General features: G+C 41.0%; 1 protein-coding gene across 12 annotated transcripts in view; it reads left to right on the top strand.

Moving 5' to 3' along the window:
- The first annotated feature begins 1,834 nt into the window (after positions 1 to 1,834).
- CCNT2 (cyclin T2) overlaps positions 1,835 to 20,344 on the top strand; it is a 25,971-nt gene continuing 7,461 nt past the window's right edge. For 2 of the 12 annotated variants that reach the window (XR_010369492.1, XM_064435222.1), the window contains exons 1-7: positions 2,089 to 2,344; positions 3,031 to 3,112; positions 9,483 to 9,611; positions 10,087 to 10,147; positions 11,207 to 11,269; positions 17,431 to 17,476; positions 18,774 to 18,937. Coding sequence is in view for 10 of the 12 variants with exons in the window: in XM_064435222.1 (XP_064291292.1) it covers positions 2,103 to 2,344; positions 3,031 to 3,112; positions 9,483 to 9,611; positions 10,087 to 10,147; positions 11,207 to 11,269; positions 17,431 to 17,476; positions 18,774 to 18,937 (787 nt within the window). In the remaining 2 variants the exon portion in view is untranslated. The other 10 variants (XR_010369493.1, XM_064435221.1, XM_064435220.1 and 7 more) reach the window with 10 other exon arrangements.

The following is a 20,344-nucleotide window of genomic DNA, read 5'->3' on the forward strand; positions in this document are numbered from 1 at the left end:
CTCAGTCTTGGAACATTCCAGGCAAGACACTATCAGACAGAAGTTGTTTTTCGCTCTGGCCATAGCTGTCGCAGGCTGAACCTGAGGGATGCTGAACATCAGCAGTTCCTGCTGATCCCAGCCTCTGTTGGACAACAAAGAAAGCTCTGTCCTTCTTTACAGTGTCCAACCCACCCAAAAAAAAAAAAAAAAAGAAAAAAGAAAAGTGGTTTGTGAAGTAGTTGGAGCTTAATTAGCCAGCAGCTCAGAGATTCAGAATATCAATTTTTATGTAAGAGGCAAAGAAGAGCCAGAAAATAGCTTTAACAATATCTATTGTCCTCAGATTCGCAAGACTTCTGTTGACCTTTTTAATTTAAATATCCATACACAGGCATTGAGTTTTCAGCATGCATGATTTTTCAACCAGATTGTTTTAATTAAATTTCAAAGTCAAAAGGCTTTGAAATTCTCATATTTCCCTTCAGTATACATGATTCTCACAGATGTTAAAATGGATTTAAGAGGAAAATACATTGTGATTCTTCCAATACATTTTAATTGGATTAATTCTTTAATTTTTTTATGAATGAAACCAGTTAAGTTAATGAAAATGCAATGTCACATCTTTGGGGACCAAGGTCTGGAACCTCTCCAATAGCAAGAACTGTATTTAATTACTTTAACCTGTGACTAAATGGGTGATTGCAGTACCCTGCATGGGAGTTAATTAATGTGCATACCCTGCATAAATCATATTCATTATGCACTGTCATTATTTAATGATATTCTACCTATTCTTGATATGTTAAGATTTTTGGGACAGGGAGATATATATATATAATCTTCCCTCCATCTTTTCATTTCATTAACAAAGCTAATGTAAAATTCTAATTGCAGACAGATGAGAACATTCTTAATAATCCTCCACCAGTTACTGCAGGAATAAAGAATCTAAGTTGAACACCCAAATTCCTTGTGCTTTACACAGTGATTTAAACAATGAGGTAAAATATTGTACCTTGATTGTAACAGACACACAAATATGAAGTCCAAGATCAGCTAATTACATGAGAAGTCTTTGAGGTTAAATTTCCTCGGCACATGCAGGAGATAAGATATACATTTAGAAGAAGTATGGAAATGTATATATCTTAAAGAAAATATACATTTGGGAAGATCAGGCAAGTAATTGGTGTCTGTGCTGCAATATAGATCTGTATATTTCATCACTATTCTGTTTGGTGTAGTTCTAAGATTACAACTACTTGTATAAAACTGGCACTGAAGTTGTAACAGAAATTGTGATGTAACCTCAGGTGAACAAAACCACTGCAGACTGGCAGTGGCATGGACTGAACATGAGAACTCTCGGAGCTCTCATTCTCATTTTTGCATCCATAAACTCAAACCATGGCTGGAATTCCATCCCTGAACACGTGAGAACAACCTGCACGCTGCAGGAGCATCACTGACATGCTGGAGCTGCTCATCTGACACTATTCCTAATAATTCATCATTTTCTTGTGCATTTCTCAAGTGTCCACAAGCTTATTTGCCAGCAGACAGGAATTTTGTAGGAACTAGTTGTACATTCCAAATATTTCCTTCCTTCCTCCCTTTCCACATCCTCCTCCAAGTAGGCTGTTCTGTGATTTGCTTGCATTAAAAAAGGAATCCTTGCTTCTAACATTTTTTTTCTCTCTTTTTCACTTTATTAAGCATAAATGTATCCAGACTGAGATTAGATATTTGAGCTGTGGTCTGAAATAGATACGCAGTGATGGGGCGGTGAGGCAATGGCATAGGTATTAGAGGGAGGTGGAGCAGTCAGCATCCCGGGAGGTGTTCAAGGGGTCACAGCCGGGCACGGGGCGGTGGGGTTCACTGGTTTAGCGGGGTTGCAGTGGCGGCGCTGGGCTGGCGGGAGGACTGGCTGCCCTCACAGCTCCCTTCCAGGCCCCCTCAGGGCTCGCTCCCCTCACGGCGCGCACCCCGCGGCCGCCATGGCCGCTCCCCCCGCCCCTGCCAACCACGTGACCCCGCCCGGCGCGCGGCCGCCCCGCCGCGAGACTCTATGGCGGAGGGCGCGCGCGGGCCCGGGAGCTCTCGCGAGAGCCGCGATGGAGGCGGCGGGAGGAGGCGCCGGAGGAGGAGGAGGTGTCATGGCGGCGGCGGGCGCGGGCTCCGCGGGGTCCGCAGCGCGGGGCGGCGGCGGCTCCTCGGCCGCGTCGCGCTGGTTCTTCAGCCGCGAGCAGCTGGAGAACACGCCCTCGCGGCGCTGCGGCGTGGAGGCCGACAAGGAGCTCTCCTACCGGCAGCAGGCGGCCAACCTCATCCAAGACATGGGCCAGCGCCTCAACGTGTATCCGAGCGGGGACGGGCGCGAGGGCGGCGGGGCCGCGCGCGGAGGGGCGGCGGGCGATCCTTTTCCTCGTGTGGGAGCGCTCCCCGGGAGCCGCTGGCGGCCCCGCCGGCGTGCCGCGGGCCGGAGCCGCGGCCTGAGGCACAGAATGGGAGGAGGAGCCTGGCGGAGCCCCGCTCTTTGTCGGCGCCGGGGGACGCGGCTGCCCGCTGCCCGCCCGGCCGGGCTGCGCGCTGCGGCCCTGCCGACGTGAGCCCCAGCTGCTGTTCTACCCCAAACAGCTCCTCCTCAGCCGTTCTTTAATGGGATTTTTTTAAAGGGGGAAAAAAAAAGAAATCGGTCAGGGCAAGGCCAGACCCTCAAATCGCTTACTGGGATAGTTGAACAAAACAAAAGCGCTTGAGAGTGTTTCTGTGGATGTCGCCCATTGAGGAGTTTTCAGTCCGTGGGTGACCGTGGGGAGCCGGGCGTAGGAATCTCCACGTGGTCTGCGAAACAGATGGGGACGATACGTGTTAATTTCAGTTAAGGATGTGTTAATATCAGTTAAGTTCCGAAGTGTCGCGTCCCCAATCCATTTTCGGCTGAAGACAATATGTTGAGAGCGGTGATTGATGTGGAAAGCGCATCGCTTTCTTGTAGCCAATTTTCTTAATATGTAGTGTTTCCTTCATTTAATCTTCCAGATCTCAGCTTACCATAAATACTGCAATTGTTTACATGCACAGGTTTTATATGCATCATTCCTTCACAAAATTTAATCGAAATGTAAGTATGATTTTGTGTTTGATAATAGCACGCCCATAATTTTAGCAGTTCTGACTGAGAAGTGTTACACGCAGGAGTGTGAAGTGTGATTTGTTTTTAGGAATTCCAGCTTCTTATCAATGGTTTAGAAGCAGTAATGATACTTGTTTTCAACTTTGGATTACTTTAACTAGTAGCAGTTAGATTTTATCTTCTGCCATCGAAATAAAAAAAAATAAATAGGCACCATCAGCAAGCACATTTCAGATGTGTGAAGAATACATTTAGATGTTTCAAATGTGGCTGGTGTTTATGTGCTGAAGCTTGAAAGGCTCATGTGTAGGAACACACATTTTTCTTGGTGAAGCCAGTGGAAGTTCTGGCATGGTGTGTCTGACAATGATAATGTGGTTATGTGTGTATCCATATGGATATGTAGCTGTTCCTGAAGCAGTGTAAATTATGGTAGTTAGTCTAATCTTAAGTGGTGTGATAAGTCATATTAGATAAGAAAAATTTTTACATCTGTTGAGGTAAATCTTGTTTTGCCTGATAACCTGGACGTGTTGACTCTGAACACAGAACGTGTTGTTAGGAACGGAATTTTTCAGTAAAAATGCTAGCTGTTATTGAGGAACAGTGTAACAGGTATGGAACTGGAGATACAGCTTGGGAATGTGAGGGATTTTTTGGGGTTTTTTTTTTTCAATGTCCAATGCTGGATGCAATTGGTGGAAAAATAATAATAATAATGTAAGTTCTTGGGGTTTGTTTGTTTCAAGGAAGAAGAGTTAATAGTGATGGTGGTTTGTCATTAAATGTTAAGCATGAGTTTTCTTAGATCTTTTTAAGATCTGAGAAGGATTGAGACTGACAGGTGCTAGGTCTGGGTCAGAGCAGACCTTTATCTGCCAAGGGGCAGAGTCCTGCACACCTTGCAGTGTCTGCAGCTGGGGCAGGTGCACTGTGGGGCACAAGGAGAGCCAGCTCTTCTTCCTGTCATGAATTTATTGTTGCTGGCTGAGCTAGTGGGCATCTTGGTTGGTGCCTCTTTGGCTGGAAGTACATATTTGTTTGTAGGTACATTTCAGAAGTGTATATAATTATTTTTCATGCAAAATCTCAGCTAAACTCAGATTTCCAGCAGCTTGTTACCTGCACTGCAGTATTCATCCATACAAGTTCCTCTTTCTCCCCTCCTGCTGCTCCTCTGCCCACATAGCAGCATCCTGGAGCTGAGGGAAGAGGAGCTGGTGAGGCATCCAAAGTTTTCTGGGACTGTGAATGGCTCATGGGCTTGATAAACTGGAGCTGCTTGGAGTGGAGAGGTGCTCAGTGTAGAGCTGCTGTGTTTATATCTAGACCCACACACCTGCTCCATCACCTGCTGGAGTGCTGCCTGTACTGTCAGCTGGCAGTCTGGGCTAGATTCAGGCAGCAGAAAGCTTTGTTTGGGTTTGCACTGGGTGCTGGTAATGACAGTCCCTTGGAACTGGCAGTGCAGTGGTGTTTGAGTGTGTAGTGCTCCTTGTATGAAAACTATGGCTTAAGTTAAATTATGAATCTTAAAAATCACAAGTCAGCTATGTAAGGGCAGAATGCCATGGAAACTGCAGCTTTTACAGGGGAGGGAAGTGTACTGTTTAATTAATTCTCAGGTAATAATGTTCAAAGTTAAAGGCAAGTGAGCTGCAGGTTGTACCTCAGCACTACTGATTCTTGCTGAACTCTTCTTTGTAATTCTTAATGAGCATAAGGCCAGAGAGTGGCTTTGTCTGTGTGCTGATGGGCAAGAGCAGTTTCCTTTTACAATTCTGTAGGGCACAGAGGGGCTCAGTGAATGGAGTCACTTTTAAAATACTCCCAAACCATCCATTAGGTCCTCTGTAGAGACAGCAAAAGCCAAGAACTCTAATAAATACTTAATATCAAACCCCCAGAGTACTTGGCAAGCTAAAAAATGTAGCAGTCTTCATCTCTGCAAGAAGGAAGTAATCCTTGGAAAGGAATAGTGAGGTACTGGCAGTCTCAAAGGTAGGACCTATGCAGTGTATCTCTAATATTTCTTTGTTGTGTGCACGTGGTGCTGTTTGTCCATGGCAGGAAGGAATCTGAATGCTGGGGCTAGAAAATTAGATGGCCATTAGTCAGAATGCCTTATGATCTCCAGCTGAAAAAATGTGGGCCTGTGTTGACTTCTTTTATTGGTAGATGAATGTTTTTGGTCTGGTAATAAGCACTTGCTCATTTATCATCATGTGTAACTGCCAGGTTATACAAACACACGTGTGTCATGTATGTGACATGCACTTAGTTGTTAACAAACAGGACTTCTAATGGAAGCTCAGTTGCTGAATAGTTGTTGTCTTAATTTATGGGTTTTTTTTTCTTTCTATAAGTTAGTGCTAAACAGTTTTACAGGCTTTCAGGAGTTTGAGTCATCTATGAACAGGGAACAGAATTCCCAACAGTATCTTCAATGTGTAGAGCCACAGGGGTGGCATGTACCAGTTAATGTAGTCTTGGTTCATTGGGAATGTATTACATGTACTGCTTATTGGCCAAATATCCCTTTTTTGTGAAGTTACTGTGAGCTAGCAGGTCAGTTATGGGTTGCTCTGGATTGCCTGCTGAGTATGTGCATTTTGGTGCAAAGAGGAAAGTATTGAGGTCTGGATGTTGCAGTCAAGGCAGGCGAAGTCTTTGCAAGGTTACTGTGCCCCAGTGAGGATGGAAATTTGCTTTACCAATTCTGGGAAGCAGAATTGGATGCCCTGACTACTAATTTCCCTGGCTGTGCAAATGACAGGAGCTACTGTGGATCTCCTCAGCACAAATTATTCTTTCTACATTCCTGACCAGGACATAGGAACTTTGGGTTGCTGAGTATAAAGTTAGTCTGTGCTAATATTGGGAAAGGGAGGGAGCTTGCTGGCTTTTTATAGGCATTACTAGCCTCACTATTATACTTTAAAATATCTTAGAAATTATTCTGCAAATGCTGTTTCTGTAGTACTTGGTGTGTTACATTGTTATATAGCAAATAGTTCTTTTAGATGCTTATTCTTCAGTACACTGTGATTTGAAGAACAGAAAGGGGGGGAAATGTTTCATATGCTGGCAGTGAGAGGTAAGGCATCCAAATGGGAGCTGTAGTTTTTAAATATAATCCTTAAAATCCTTATAACTCCACATACAGTGGAGCTTAGTGAAGAGCCTAAAGAAGGCTGCAGGAAGAATTGTTTTCCTTCAAGTGCAAGGTAGGTGAGTTGTGTGGAGGGTGTTTTGTTTCCAGTCCTTCTGCATTCCCTTCCTTGTGCCTTGTCCAAATCACAGTATTAGACAGTTGACTTTGCAGTTTTGCAAAGTTCTTGAAACTTTCATAATACGCTTCAAGCTCTAGTGAGGCTGTTTTGGGTACTTCAGTTCTGGTTTTAATAGTGCAGTTTAACATATTTGCTGCTTTTATGCAATGTGTGCTCCTGGTTACAATAAAAAAAATTCCTCACAGCTCTTTGTGTTCAAACTTGAAAACCCTCTCATAGACTGGAAGCACTTAATGTCTTAGGCTAAACTGTATCAGTCTAAAAGCATACTAATGTTGGCATTGGAAGGGAGAGGGAGACCTCAGAAAACTACAGGCATGCTGCTGATGTGTTCTGAGATTCTTCTGAGTGCCTTGGTCACTACACTCTCTTCCTTTTCAAGTGAAAAAGGACTTGTACCACAGTTCCCAATGAAACTTGCTGTATAATGCTTTTGGGTGGTGTAAACAAGACTCTTATGTTTTGGGGATTCTTCCTGTTTCTGTGGGACTTGGCTGGTAATAAAGTGGGATTTAATGTCATATATCACATGTGTTCTGAAGATTTCTCAAAGACTATTTGGGGTGCATGGTATATAATGACTCAATTATTTTGATTGATATTAAACTAAGATATTTATATATAGGAAATACACTATTGCTTTGTCAAGTTTCTTTAATTTTGCTTTTTTTGTTCTACTTCGCTTGGGTTTTTTGCCATTTTTGGTAATTGGAAATGAATGAAAGCATTTGAGTAACTTTGCCAGTTAAACACTTAGCAGGGTGTGTTCACTGAAGACTGCATTTGTGCCAAGTCTGGAATTTTACTAGGATGTCTATTTTTCTGAATCAATACCAAGGAGGCTAAAAATAATAGCCTACTCTAAATTGGAAGTGGGAACCCTTGTCCTAGATAGGATAAAGAGCTGAAATTCTCTGGCCAGAAGCCAACACTTCTTTCTGAAGGAAATAGTTAATTGGGCTGTACATAGATTTCTGATGAACCAGAGTTATATGATAGTTATAATCAGCTTGACTTAATCAGCCTCCAGAGCTGTGTTTGGGTAAGTTCTTGGAGATCAGCAATTGTGTGGAGACTTCTTGGCCAGATCTGATCTGCTTCAGTAAATCAGAAGAGATCCTGAAGTCAGCCTGATGGTGCTTTTTTGGAAAGAAGCAGAACTTTGCAGTCAGACACAGAGTAACAGTGAGTGAGAATTTGCTGATTATTTAATTGCGTGGTCATTGGTGACTTGGTTCAAATAATGCCTCTGTGAGATGGAAATGTTTTCAGCCATGGCTCTTGTTGAAAACTGAGTTCTGTAAAATACCTTTATGTGGTATGGGTGTGTTGGGTTATGCCTGAATGTGCTGCCTGACATCTTCTGCATTTTCTGCCACTTCAGAGCTGTTGATATCTCTCTCTCTGAACTCCAGAAAGTGTTTCCATCATATTTACTGTTTAAACTTATCTCCCAGTGTGAGACACATTTCATGTAGTATGTCCTTGGCAAAGGAAATCCCTTCCAGAATTTCAAATCATTACTTCAAGCAGTGGGGATAGGAGCTTCTACAGAATCATCAGGAGTATTGAATGACAGTGCTAATATGGCCTTGTTCAGCAACACTTCACCTTGGGTTTTATTTCATTTGCTCATCAGGCTTAGGTTACAAGATTCTTAAAAAGAAAATAGGGGTTCTTGTCTCCCTTGTAAAAGAATTGGTCCCTGTGACTTGTTTTGGGTGGTTGGTTTTTATAGACTGAGATTTTTGCTAGATTTCTCATGCACACTTCTTCTCATCAAAGGGTATTTCCTTACCAGGGTGTCAATTTTCAAGTCTGCCAACTTTAAAGATTTACTTAAGATCCAAGCACACATTTCAAAGTGATTTAAGCATGGAAAAAGTACTCTTAGTACATTTGAAAGCTTATAAATTTAATTCCTTAAATGTTTAATCAGTTTGTTGCACTTTTGCGTATATTGTAAATTTTTATACCAAGTGTTTCATTTTGGCATAAAAAAGGGCTGCTTACTGGTAAAAAAGCAAGTCTGATTTTAGGAGGGCTATGCCTCCTATTTAGCCTAGTTCTGTTTGGGCATTGAATGAGAAATCCAATACTTGCACTGCTTGCACCGTGCATTAATTAAATACTCAGCAAGGAGCTATTTCAGTCTCTGAATAAATGCTTTATACTGGCTTAATTTTAACCATTTAAATCAGCTTATGTCTAGATAATTTCTAGTACCATTTTAATTCCTGGTTAACATATGCACCTTTTGCATGCAAAGAGAACCTAATTCATCAGTGGTTTGTGGTTTGCTGTGTTCTGTCTGCACACATCAGTCACTCTAGCTGACAGCAGGCACCAAAATTCTACTTCACAGCTAACTCTGAGGTGATACTGAACTGCCACCCTATGGCACCAGGAGTTTGATATCAATTTTCATTTTTAAATGTGATGTGTAACATTTAGTAACATTTGATAAAACTGGTGTTTTACAAATCCTTATGCTTTGTTCCTCAGATACTGCTGGGCATATAGTAAAGTTTCTAAGAATATATGTGTGTATATAAAGTTTCTTTTACTTGTAGAGCCTGTGTTTCTATAACAAGCTGTTTTTATTAAAGTTCTCTGCAAAGTTTCTCACTCTTTGGGAGAATTAAATGCTACCAGAACTTGTGATCAGCTGTTTCACTGAAAAGATGGTGTAGTGACTCGTTCTGTGCAAGAAATTGGATGAACTTTCTCATGAGGTATATTTAACTTGAAACAGCCTGTTCTGCTGTGACTAAGTCTTCTGGGCCAAAATATTTTATGTTGAACTAGAATTAGTTTGACCTCAGACATCTTACTCACAAATGTAATTTAACATTATGCTACTCCTTCCCTGTGCTGCTGAGAGGATTGCATCAGTTACAAAATAAAACACAACTAGTTATATTTTTGTTGCCTTGCATGACTTCAAAACTGAAAAAAAGCCACAAATCCAACTTCTTAAACCTTTTCTGTGTTAGTTTAGACTCCATAAAAATTCAAGTTATGCTTGTAAAAAGCTAAAAAATACACATGTCTTTCTTCTTCAGATAATGTCTCCCACGGCATTGTTTTTGGCTGCAAAAGTGGAAGAACAGCCACGGAAACTTGAACATGTTATTAAAGTAGCAAATGCCTGTCTTCATCCTCAAGAGCCACAGCTGGATACAAAGAGTGATGTAGGTGGAAGTTATGGTTTCAAAGATACACGGTTTGAAAGATGACATTTCATCTAGTGATTTGTTACATTGTCTTACTGGAATATTGCTCTCTGCAGCCTAGGAAGAAAAGCCTTTGTTTTTATACCATTTAAGTCTTCCTATTACTTAATGCAGTTTCTTAAAGACTCACTTATTTGTTATGAAACTTGAAGAGATTGCTCCATCTTGAAATTCTTACAGCACCCACCTGACCTCCCAAAAATGCTTTGCTGGGATAGATTGTCTGGGATCCAGACTAAGTTAATCTTGTGAAAGGCAGGCAGGGGGAGCTGAATTTGTAGCAGTGTGTGTACTGGTGGGAGAAAGTAACCCCAGTGGAAGTGTTGTGACTTGTCAGTGCTCACTGGGTACCAGTGCTGCACCAGAGAGGTGTGTGAGTGAATTCTGGGGCAATGGATTGCTGTGTCTTCACCTGTCTGCTTGTTTGTTTCAGGCATACCTTCAACAAGCCCAAGAGCTGGTTATACTTGAAACAATAATGCTTCAAACTTTAGGTATGTCTTTCTAAATACCTCCTGTGCAGCCTGCTTGCCATGAAGAGCTAGTGGGACCCAAATAACTGGATTTTTGATGTGCTATTGGTACATTCGAATTTAACTGTTTCCCTGTATAACTTCTGAATTTAGTTTTGTGTTCACTGTGGAGAAGGGTGTGTCTGTACTTGTGAAAGAGATGTTTCTGACAGTTTGAATTAGAAAGGCTTCCAAGCAGATTTTACTCCAAGTAGTAATTACAATGACATTTCTTCCCATAAGGTAGCATGGTGTAGTAGCTGGCTGTGCATGTCCTGGAGCAGTTGGAAAGAGCTTTGTACCCAGTGCTCTTCCCCACTCTGCCTTTCCATAGAAGAACATTATGTAATTGAGCAGGTGCTGACTCTGAAGAAAACAAGTTGTAGTGTAACCATTTATGGATTCAGATGATTCCAAAATTTGAAGTGGAATGTTCTGTCAAGACACTCTTCTGACTAAAATACCACAGAGACAATTACAGCCAGAGGCCTGAGAACACTGACTTGCTCAGATATTCTTAAATACCACTTGGGGTATTGTTAAGAAAAATAGCTCACAGTAGTGACCTAGTTCTTAAAACAGTGTCATAAACCTTAAAGGGTTTATTAAGTCTCTGATCTACAAATTGCCTTAATTTCTAATTTCATACATGGAACATGTTTAAGTGCTAGAAATCAATTAATAAAAGTATACATGCACACACATTTCATTGTGTTTGCAGTACAGTTTTTACTGACTTATTAACTTGCTAGAAATTGTTCAGATATATTCAGCTTTAAAAAGATAGTAATTTCCCAGGTTATATGTGTACAGGATTTGAGATTACTGGAGGAATAGTTTATTAATGGATTACAAAGTGGCTTTACCATCTGCCATTCAAAAATACGAAAAGGTAAAGAATAAAAGGCACTTAAATTGTGTTACTTATTCTACAGTGCAAAGGTTTAGCAAGTATTTTAGATCTGTGGGGAAACACAAGGGGTTTGCTTTTTATTTTACAGATGCAATGTATAATTCTGAAATGTATTTGTAACCCCTCAGGTTTTGAGATTACCATTGAACATCCACACACAGATGTTGTGAAATGTACACAGTTAGTGAGAGGTCAGTGACTTTTAACCACTTCCGTAAGTCCTTTTTTACCTTTCTATAAAATTTGAAAGTAATGTTATTTGTCTAATATGATTTTTCACCAACTATGTTATCCAAAGAGTATGTTTTAAATTAATTATTAAAAGTTTCATATTTACCTTTAGAGAGTCATAAAGAGCCTAGTCCTCTGTACTTCATTTTTTTGTTTGTTTGCTTATTAGCTTTGATTTTAACAGTACCTGTTCTATGTGTCCTGGAATGACAGAAGCAGTCAGCAGTTGCAAACTGATTGGCCACATCCATAGTATTGCTCTGAGCTGATGATTTTCACTCTGAAGTAGTTTTGCCCATTGATGGCTAATGCCAGCTTTTGTCTTAACAAATCTTTTCAGGTGATAAAGAGAGTGCACAGCAAGTCTGCTGTCACATACAAATAGGTGTGACTAATTGTTTTTCTGTAGCAGTGTGTCCTTACTTGTTTTGGATGGTAGCACAAAACCCCAGACCTTCAGTTAAACATATCCTGTAACTTGTCTGCAGCTCGTTTATGTGACGGGCTAGAAACCTGGTTTGTTCTCTATTTTTTTTGTGGCATTTTGGCACATCTTCTTTAATTCTTGAATTTATTTGTTTTGGAGCTTTAAAGAAATATTAAAACACCTTCTTAGAAGATGTAGGATGAAAAAAAATTAGGGACCAGTTGTAAAAGCATTTAAAATAAGCTTTTCATTTTAATTATGTTTCTTAAGTAAAAAGTGTTTTGAAATTATTAGACCATGGTTGTTAGTCTCCAGTCATTAGCTGGTTTTGCAGTGAAAAATGCGTAAGTGCTTCTAAGTTTTTGGTGTTTTTTCTTCTCCTTCTATAAAATATATAAAATTTAGATACAGCCTAACCCGTTCAACTAGATTTGTAGTAACTCTGGAATTAGTGGTGTTCTTTAAGGAAGAGTGTCTCTTATTTGCTGTAGCTTCCTGGTGAGTGTCCTTGCACACTGAGTAGGGTGGTGCTATAGGTAAAGTAGTTCTGTTGCTCTCCTTGCTGTAAGACAATGATTCTCTGCTTTCTGCCCAGATGTGGTTGTGACTTGGTGCATGACTCCAGTTGCACCTGAAGTCCCAGTAGTCAGCACCAGCTGCTCTGTAGGGGTTTGCTTTGGCTTTTCTTAGCTGTTGGTCACTGTAAATGTGAGCACGTTTTGCTCTCTTGGGGAGCCCCTGTGCTTCTGTTTGGTGTCTGGGGCTGTGGGGAGGGGTGGGGGAATGTTGTATTGCCTCAGGATTTCCACATCAGTGTGTGTCACTCAAGCCCACAGGGACACTGCTACACAAACTGTATCTCCTTCATCAAGGGCAGATACCACTCTAAGGCAGTTCAGCTTTTCCCTTTGTGTTTTGTAAGCTAATTTTTTGTATTGACAAAATTCATACTTTGAAGAAACTGTGAATTTTTTAATTTGACATCTTTAAACTACTATTTAATGTCAGAAGACTTGTAAAAATACTTAGAAGTCTAAAGTGATATCAGGTCTTGAAATCTGAAGACTTCAGTGAGGGCTGAAAATCCGTGTAGCTCAAGGACTGGTGCACAGTGTGTGTAATGTCTGATGTTCTAAACCCTGCTCACTGCAGGAGGTGTGCTCCTTAGTGTGTGTGTGTGCCTGGAATCCTTGGGAGCATGTCCCTAGGAATGGTGTAGACTGTGAACACAAGATTTGAGTGCCTCATACTAAAATAAGAAAAAGGAAACTAATTAATTCATTTAAAACTTCAGGCATGAGATTTGAAGTCATGCAAGGACAGAATAACTGCCATGGAACATTGGTTTTATGTGTTGAGGGGACAGGGAGATGGGCCCATGGGCACTGTGATTATCTTCAGAGACACAGTGGTAGGAGTTGAGTTTTCTGTCCTGGAACATTTATTTATTGGACAGTGTGGGTTTTCAGTGTCAGTAGATGCAACACTCAGATATCTGAGTCCTGAAGCTTTTAAAATATGCCTAGGATTTGTCAGTGTTACACCTTTAGTGCTAAAGGGATTGAGAAGTTAAAGAAATCTAAGGTTACTTCATCCAGTTCTGCTAACATCATCTTGGACAAAAAACAACATTTCAGAAGGCAGAGAAACCTTTTTTGAATAAAGATGATTAACTTACCCAAGCCTGTTATGATTTAAACTTCCAACTGCATGTTTGGAGAGAGGAGGAAGGGAGGAATGTAGTGTCTGAGTACCAAAAAAGCAGCAGCAAGGTTAGCTGAGGTCTGCAAGTGTGCTTTGGGGTTTGTGCCCTGCATTGTCAGGTGGTGGGAAAGGGCCCTTTGGCTGACTAAACTGCAGTGCCTCAGAGGATGGCTGATTCTCTCCATCACTTTTTGCTGTCTTGCATCCAGGGTAATGTGTTTTATGCAGCCACTGTTACCTGTTATTAAGCTGTAAGCTATTCCCTTTGAAAACAAAATGAAAAATAGAAACCCAGGTTGTGTTGATGATGCTCAAAAAACTCAACCAAGTCCTTTGTCAGAAGACTGTCTAGTCTGGCAGTGGCACGACAGAATCAGTTGCTGGAAGCTGAAGATGAACTAGTAAGTGGGAGTTGGTGCAAATAAATATAATTGCTTCAACATACAACTAAAGAAAAATGAATTCTTCTCTAAAATTGAAAGCCTTTTTGAAGGTATTATTTGACAACACAGATCATTGCAGAGAAGGGGTGACTGGATGCATAATGATTCATGATGTTCAGTCATACAATACCTAGTTACTCCTTCTAGTGTTCAGAGACTCATGGGTTAATGAAATTGTTCCATCTTTGCAGTTTGGTCAGTATAGCAGACAAGGAAAATGGTGTGGGCTTAGTATTTTTTCTGCACCATTCTTCCTCAGTGTCAAGAGACTGAGAAGAGGAGACAGGACCATCATTCCTTAGGATCCCTCAGGTCCAAGGAATCTGAAAGCAGTGGATATGTGAGGGCCTGTCAGCAAGCTTCAGTGTCCATTCCAAGAATGCTCCAGTAGTGAAGAGAAGAAAGGAAGAAAGAAAATGGAAAAACAACCCCACCAAAACACCAAAAACTGTTCTGGTTTTGGCCCTTGCTGCCTTCAACACTAGCTGAATGATCAGCAGTGAAACTGCCCTGCTGCCAAGATTGTGGCATGGTCCTCTTACACTGGTGCAAAATCAGTCTGTTCTCAGCCTGCTTCTGGTGAAACTTGGAATCTGTATCCTCATCTCCATCTTGGGAAGTCTTCAGTCACTCTCTGTGTTGGAACACAACCTTGTGGAACTGAAGATGAGAGCTCAAGGATTTCTAGGATTGTTTTCGCTACTCTGCAGGTTATCAGGTATCTTGAACACCCACGATCCTTACTAATCTTTTGTGAAAATTGCACTGTCAAATCCTTCAAATATCCCATAATACTTGTGTGCAGATGCCATTGCTTAAATCAGGCTGAGAAAGACAAAGTCAGCAGAAGAGGAGGTGAAAATGCATCAGCTTTTTCAGAGGGTATTCACATGAGGAAGATTTGAGTCTTAGTGGTGTGGAAAGATGTGAAACACCAGCTGCACTCCAGCACTTGCTACAGGTGGCCTTCCCATTCTGAACTTTGACCTCAGGTTTTTGTGGGCCTGTTCCCAAGCTTTAAATACTCTCAAGAAATAAAGCCACCAGGACTGCTCAGACCTGAATGCCTGCACCATGGCCTCCTCCACCCTCCAGCATCCCTCTGTTCAGAGCCTGGGGCTTTTTGCTTTTGCCAGAAGGACTTCAGCAAGCTTCTCTCTTCTGATGCTGACTGGCTTATCTGCAATCTCCTCTTTCCAGGGAATGCTCACATGTTGTTTGGGTCCAGGCATAGCCAGTTACCAGCTCCTAATGGGGAATTGGGAGTCACATTTTCCTGAGCATCCCAAGGTCCAAGATAAGCTGTGCTGAAGAAAAGACTCGGGTATCTTGGAGCTGCAAGCAGTGAATTGAGTGGCTATGGCCAGTACAAAGCATTTTGGTTCCCGGTTGGCAGTTCCTTGGAGACAGCCTCTCAGAAGGTGTGTCAGACAGCAAGTCCTGTTTCAAAATACTGATGACTATTTCACTAATCCCTGTATAATGGCATTGAGACAGGATGGATGTTTTAAATCACTCCTGAATGCTAAAATCTAACACTGGTCATTCATGGCTGGTGTCATAGCCATTGGTCCTACGGCTTGTGAGTTATAAGAGCAGCTCTGCTGGCTTGTTTTAGCCCCTGCTTCAAGATGATTAAACTTTTGGAGATGCACTTCCCACTACTATAATGGAAATAAACCACCAAAATATAGGAACCAAAATTCATTAGGTTTAATTTCATTGATGGATTCTGTTGAAGCAAAGCTGCCCTACATAGAAGAGTTTGGGACAGATATTTTCAGTTGTGCTTTGTGTTATCAAAGGCTTTAGTAAGTTTCTTGCTGGTTTTGGCAATGATTATTATTTAGCTGTAAATAAATTGAAACAGAATCATAGAACTTTTAGTATAGGTAAGGTATTTAGCACAGTAATTTTTGATTGAGGCTAAAGTGTGTGTTTCAAGATGTGATTCTTTTCTTCCAGGTATGTGTTTTGATTTACTCATCTTTCAAGCTGATGTTAAATAGAAGTTTTCTGGCATCTGCTTTTCTTCCTTGTTCAGAAGGGACATTTTAGTGAGAGTAGAGATGCTTCTTGGTCTTGCTCCCTTAATTCAAACATGTAACTTTACAGAGTATATAAATCATTGAAGATCCTTTAGGCATTGCTTTGATGAAAAATGAAGAGCAAGACATCAATTTCAGTCTTACTCAACTATTGTGTGTTTTTATTTGTTAAGACAATCTCATTTCACTTTTTCTTTTTTCTTTTTTCTTTTTTTTTCCTTTTTTTTTGGTGATTCCACCTTACTTTTTTTTAGATGAGAGGAAGAGGTCGAACTCCTTGGTTTTTTGGCGTGCAATTACCATTACAGGGGCAAACAAAATATTCTAGCATAACACATTGTCAGTTCACCTTCTGATTATTATGGATTAGTAGAATTTGTGTGTAGGAACAGATCCTATTACCTTCCAACTTCCACATTCTTCTTAGATTATGGCACTTCCTGGCTGTGTAGCATAAAGACAAATCTGAATTTTATTCCTTGGCAATTATTAGAAGTTGAGTTATATCACATTTTAATATGCTTTTTAAAACTAAATTTAAAAGCCACTGTAGTATTTCTCAACCTTTCTAGAAATATTATTAAAATAAAAGTTTAACAATGTTCCCTTTGACATAAAATTCAACACTACGCTCTCTGCAGGTAGCACTGATTTCAAGTGATAGTGTCAAAGTAAGAATTGAATGAAGGCTGCATTCAATCTGCGGTTAAACCCCTTGTGCCCAGCTATTCCATTAAATGCATGTTACAGTAAGTTCTCTTACCTGAGTGAGGAGCATTGGGGTGTCACTCTAGGGGTCAGCACTGTGGGGCTGTAACAGCCCAAGTCAGTTTTTCATTTCTGGCATGTTGCAGTCCTGTGGTTTGTTTCCTATTTTTTTTCTGACTAACTCAGATGAATTTGTCTGTTTCCTATTGAAGCCTTGCCGTAGATTTAACAAATACGGAGCAAAATGTTATTTATGACTACAGTGCTCTTAATTAGAATGAGCAGAAAACTGATTTTTTTTTCCCACATAGCTTGGGGGCTGGCTGTGTTACAGGGCTTTGGGAGAGAGACGTGGCTGTTTCTGGGGAGGTGGGAGGGTGTCCTGCCCCATTCCAAGAGCAGATGGAGCACTGTGCTGTGAATTGGCCGGGACTGACTGCCTGCTGCTGTGCAGCTCAAAGCAGGGATCCCCTGCAGGTGAGGGTGGGGAAGCAGTGCTTCCCAGAGGAGAGTGCTCACCTGCCAGCTGTTGGAGGGGAGCTGTCCTGTGGGCTGTGCAGGGGGAGGGAGGGGCACTGAAGGGAATGACAGGTCCAGCTCCAGTACTGAGTGTGCCTCAGTCTTCTGTGTCTCAGAAAAGAGTATTTTAAAGGCTGGTTAGCTAAAGCCAGATCAGTATTTTAGAAATACCCAGCAGTGATTTTTTGGAAGGTAAAACTGCTTGAATTTTGGAATGAACGTTGACAAATTAGTGCAGACCTTTAATCTCTCTTGTTTTTCTTTTCTTACAGCAAGCAAGGATTTGGCACAGACATCCTATTTCATGGCTACCAACAGGTTGTTATCCTGAACCTCTTTGTTGCACTGTTGTAGCACACTATAGCTTCCTTTACTGCAGGGCCCCCTGATGTGTCTTACCCTTGTTGCAGTGGGGGACTGGGCCACCTCCAGTGGTGGTACCTCCCCGCCTGCAGTGCGGTGTATTGGACAAGGGCCTGACGGCACAAAGGGCTTAAATGCACAATGAGAAGTGTAGTGCTGCTTTCTGATGACTTTTTCTCGATTGTGAGTGCATAAGTCTAAAATTGGTAGCCTGAATAGCAGCTAAAGATTACAAAGAGATAAACTTAACCTAGAAATCCGAGCATCTTGGTAAGTACAAAATTATTTTTAGTTTACACTTGTAGTTAATGGCAGTTTTCTCTTAACTTTAAGTATTGATTCAGTCTTAACTTATAAAATTCTAGTGGGCCTAAGATATTTTCAACTAGCTGATTTTTCTTTTTGGATAGACTAGTACTAGCCCAATGTTATTTCTTTTAGAAACAGCTCTTTAATCTTAATATATAGTTTTAAAACTTAAGTACTTAGATAAATTTATAGTTCTAGGATTCCAAGTGGGTGTTTTGTAGACATAGCCTGTCATAAAAAGAATTAGAGAGCAGACTTTAGTCTTGATTACTTCAATTTGCCTCTTGCAAAACTACTTTAATCTTTATTTAAGAGAATTACGTTATGTGTAGATACACTTTTTAAACATTATCTGCTAGTTATTGGAACTGTTCTAAATAAATAAATAAATCCTGGTGGTTCCTTGATGGGCAAGATTCTGTACTTAAGCAATTGTTAAGAGAAGTTATGCTAAAACAGTGAAAGTGAACCAATGTGTTTGTGGTGCTGGAAGCTGAAAACAACATCACAAATGTCACAAATCCAGTCCTGGTGAAAGCAAAGCCCACACATAACTCACCTGGCTGCTGTGGAACTGCTGGGGACCTTCTGACTGTCTCATCCAGAGACTGCACAATTAGCTCTAGTCATTATACTACAGAATTTTAATTCACCATATTATACTGCCCTTTATAGTACTTAAGTACAGTAGAATAATTGGTAAATTTATTTACTGTTCATCAGGGTTTTAATAGCAAAATCAAAGTAAACTTTTCTACTAGATAAATGCTCTGCCCTTTGTTTTCTTAGGGCAATAGAGTCTTATGAACTTACTCAACAAAATGTTTAACTGCTGTTGATTGACAAGCTATCTCATTCTGTATGTTAATGGTTGATTTGTTTGGGTTTTCTGTTTTCCATGTTTGATTTCCTTTGGTTCCTCATTACGAAATGTGTGCAACAGCCTTCACCTTACCACATTCTGTCTTCAGTACAAGCCCACAGTGATAGCATGTGTGTGCATTCACTTGGCCTGCAAGTGGTCCAACTGGGAGATTCCAGTATCAACTGATGGAAAACACTGGTGGGAATATGTAGATCCCTCAGTTACTCTAGAACTACTAGATGGTAAGACATGCTCCTTTCTCATTTTGAAGTTCAAGGGTTTATTCATGTAAGGATGGCATACTGTGTAGTGAGAGCATTCAGCTGAAATTGAGTCTCACTGACTTCATGTGCTGTGTCTTCATGAAAGGAAGGGATAGGAGTGGGGAGAACTTCAGAAGACAAACTTGGTTTGGCTACTGGCTGGGGTGTCCACATACATTTTGCAGGTGGAGGGTAGAATTCTGCTTTTAAATGCTTTTCAGAACCCAGACAGAGATGGAAATCTGTCAGTGCAAATTCATGCAAGTCCTGATTGTTTCAGGTACCTCAGTGTTGTTTCAGTTCATCAGGCTGTACATAAAATTGCCATGTTTATGAAGGCAGTTCTGTGTTAACAGTTTGGTGTAGCTTGTGGGATCTCAGACTCTGATGAGAAGAAAGAATATGCCTAGAGCACCCTACACCTAGAAGTTTGCTGTCTTTTAAGATAGTATTTACTGCAGTGGAGTCTGAATTTGAGGGCCAGATGTGCTGCTGTGGAGGAGGTGGGAGCTCCTGGGGCTTTCAGATCGGTGTGCTGGACTTTGCTGGTCCTGGAGTGAAACGTTTGTTTCACAGTAGTGGTGGAGATCTCCAGGCTTCAGCACTGATTCTCTGTGCCTGCTGCTTTCCTCTGGTGAGCTGTTCTTTCTTAATGGCACTTTGGGGAGGGAGGGTTTGAAAGTGAGAAATTGAGTAGATGTCATGTGAAGCACAGAACCAGAGTGAGCTTCAAAGTGCAGGTTCAAACATTTCTGTCTTACTGGGCACCTTTAAGCTGTAGCTGCAGTTCCAAACACCACCCTGCCTTCCCACCTGTTTGTGGATTTGTGACTTTAATAAACATGCATTGTTTGGATTTGTAAAATCCCCCAGGGGAATGCTGTGAGCTCCTTGTGGACATCACTTAATCCTTCAAGCATTTATGGAGCTGGGGTGTTTAACAGACCAAAGAGCTGAGGTAGTTTTGCACTTGGGAGCAGCTTAGGTTATAACTTGTGGAATTCTGGAGAAGCCAGTTCTTCCTGTAAAAGATGTACTTCTGCATTCAAATTCTGACTGTACCCAGTTATTTTTAGCTTATGACTAGAATTAAGTCTCAATGAAAAGTATTTTTATTTGCAGCTGATAAGCATGGAGATGTGTGTTTTCCTGTGGGCATACTAATTGTAAGGATCTTCATTTTATTGACACAGCCAGCTACTCCACCTTGAACACAAATTATTTCAAAGTTGTTGTTAATAACAGAGTCCTTCCATGGGTCTGATGGCTGTGGTTTGTACAGAGCTGATACTGGTTGTTCCTGAAGTTTGATGGAATGACTGAATCAGAGACTTAGAAATTTATACTTTCAAGGAAACTCCATACAGAATATGTACAGGCTGAATG

Source organism: Passer domesticus, chromosome 10 (genome assembly GCF_036417665.1).
Source record: "Passer domesticus isolate bPasDom1 chromosome 10, bPasDom1.hap1, whole genome shotgun sequence".
Lineage (NCBI taxonomy): Eukaryota > Metazoa > Chordata > Aves > Passeriformes > Passeridae > Passer > Passer domesticus.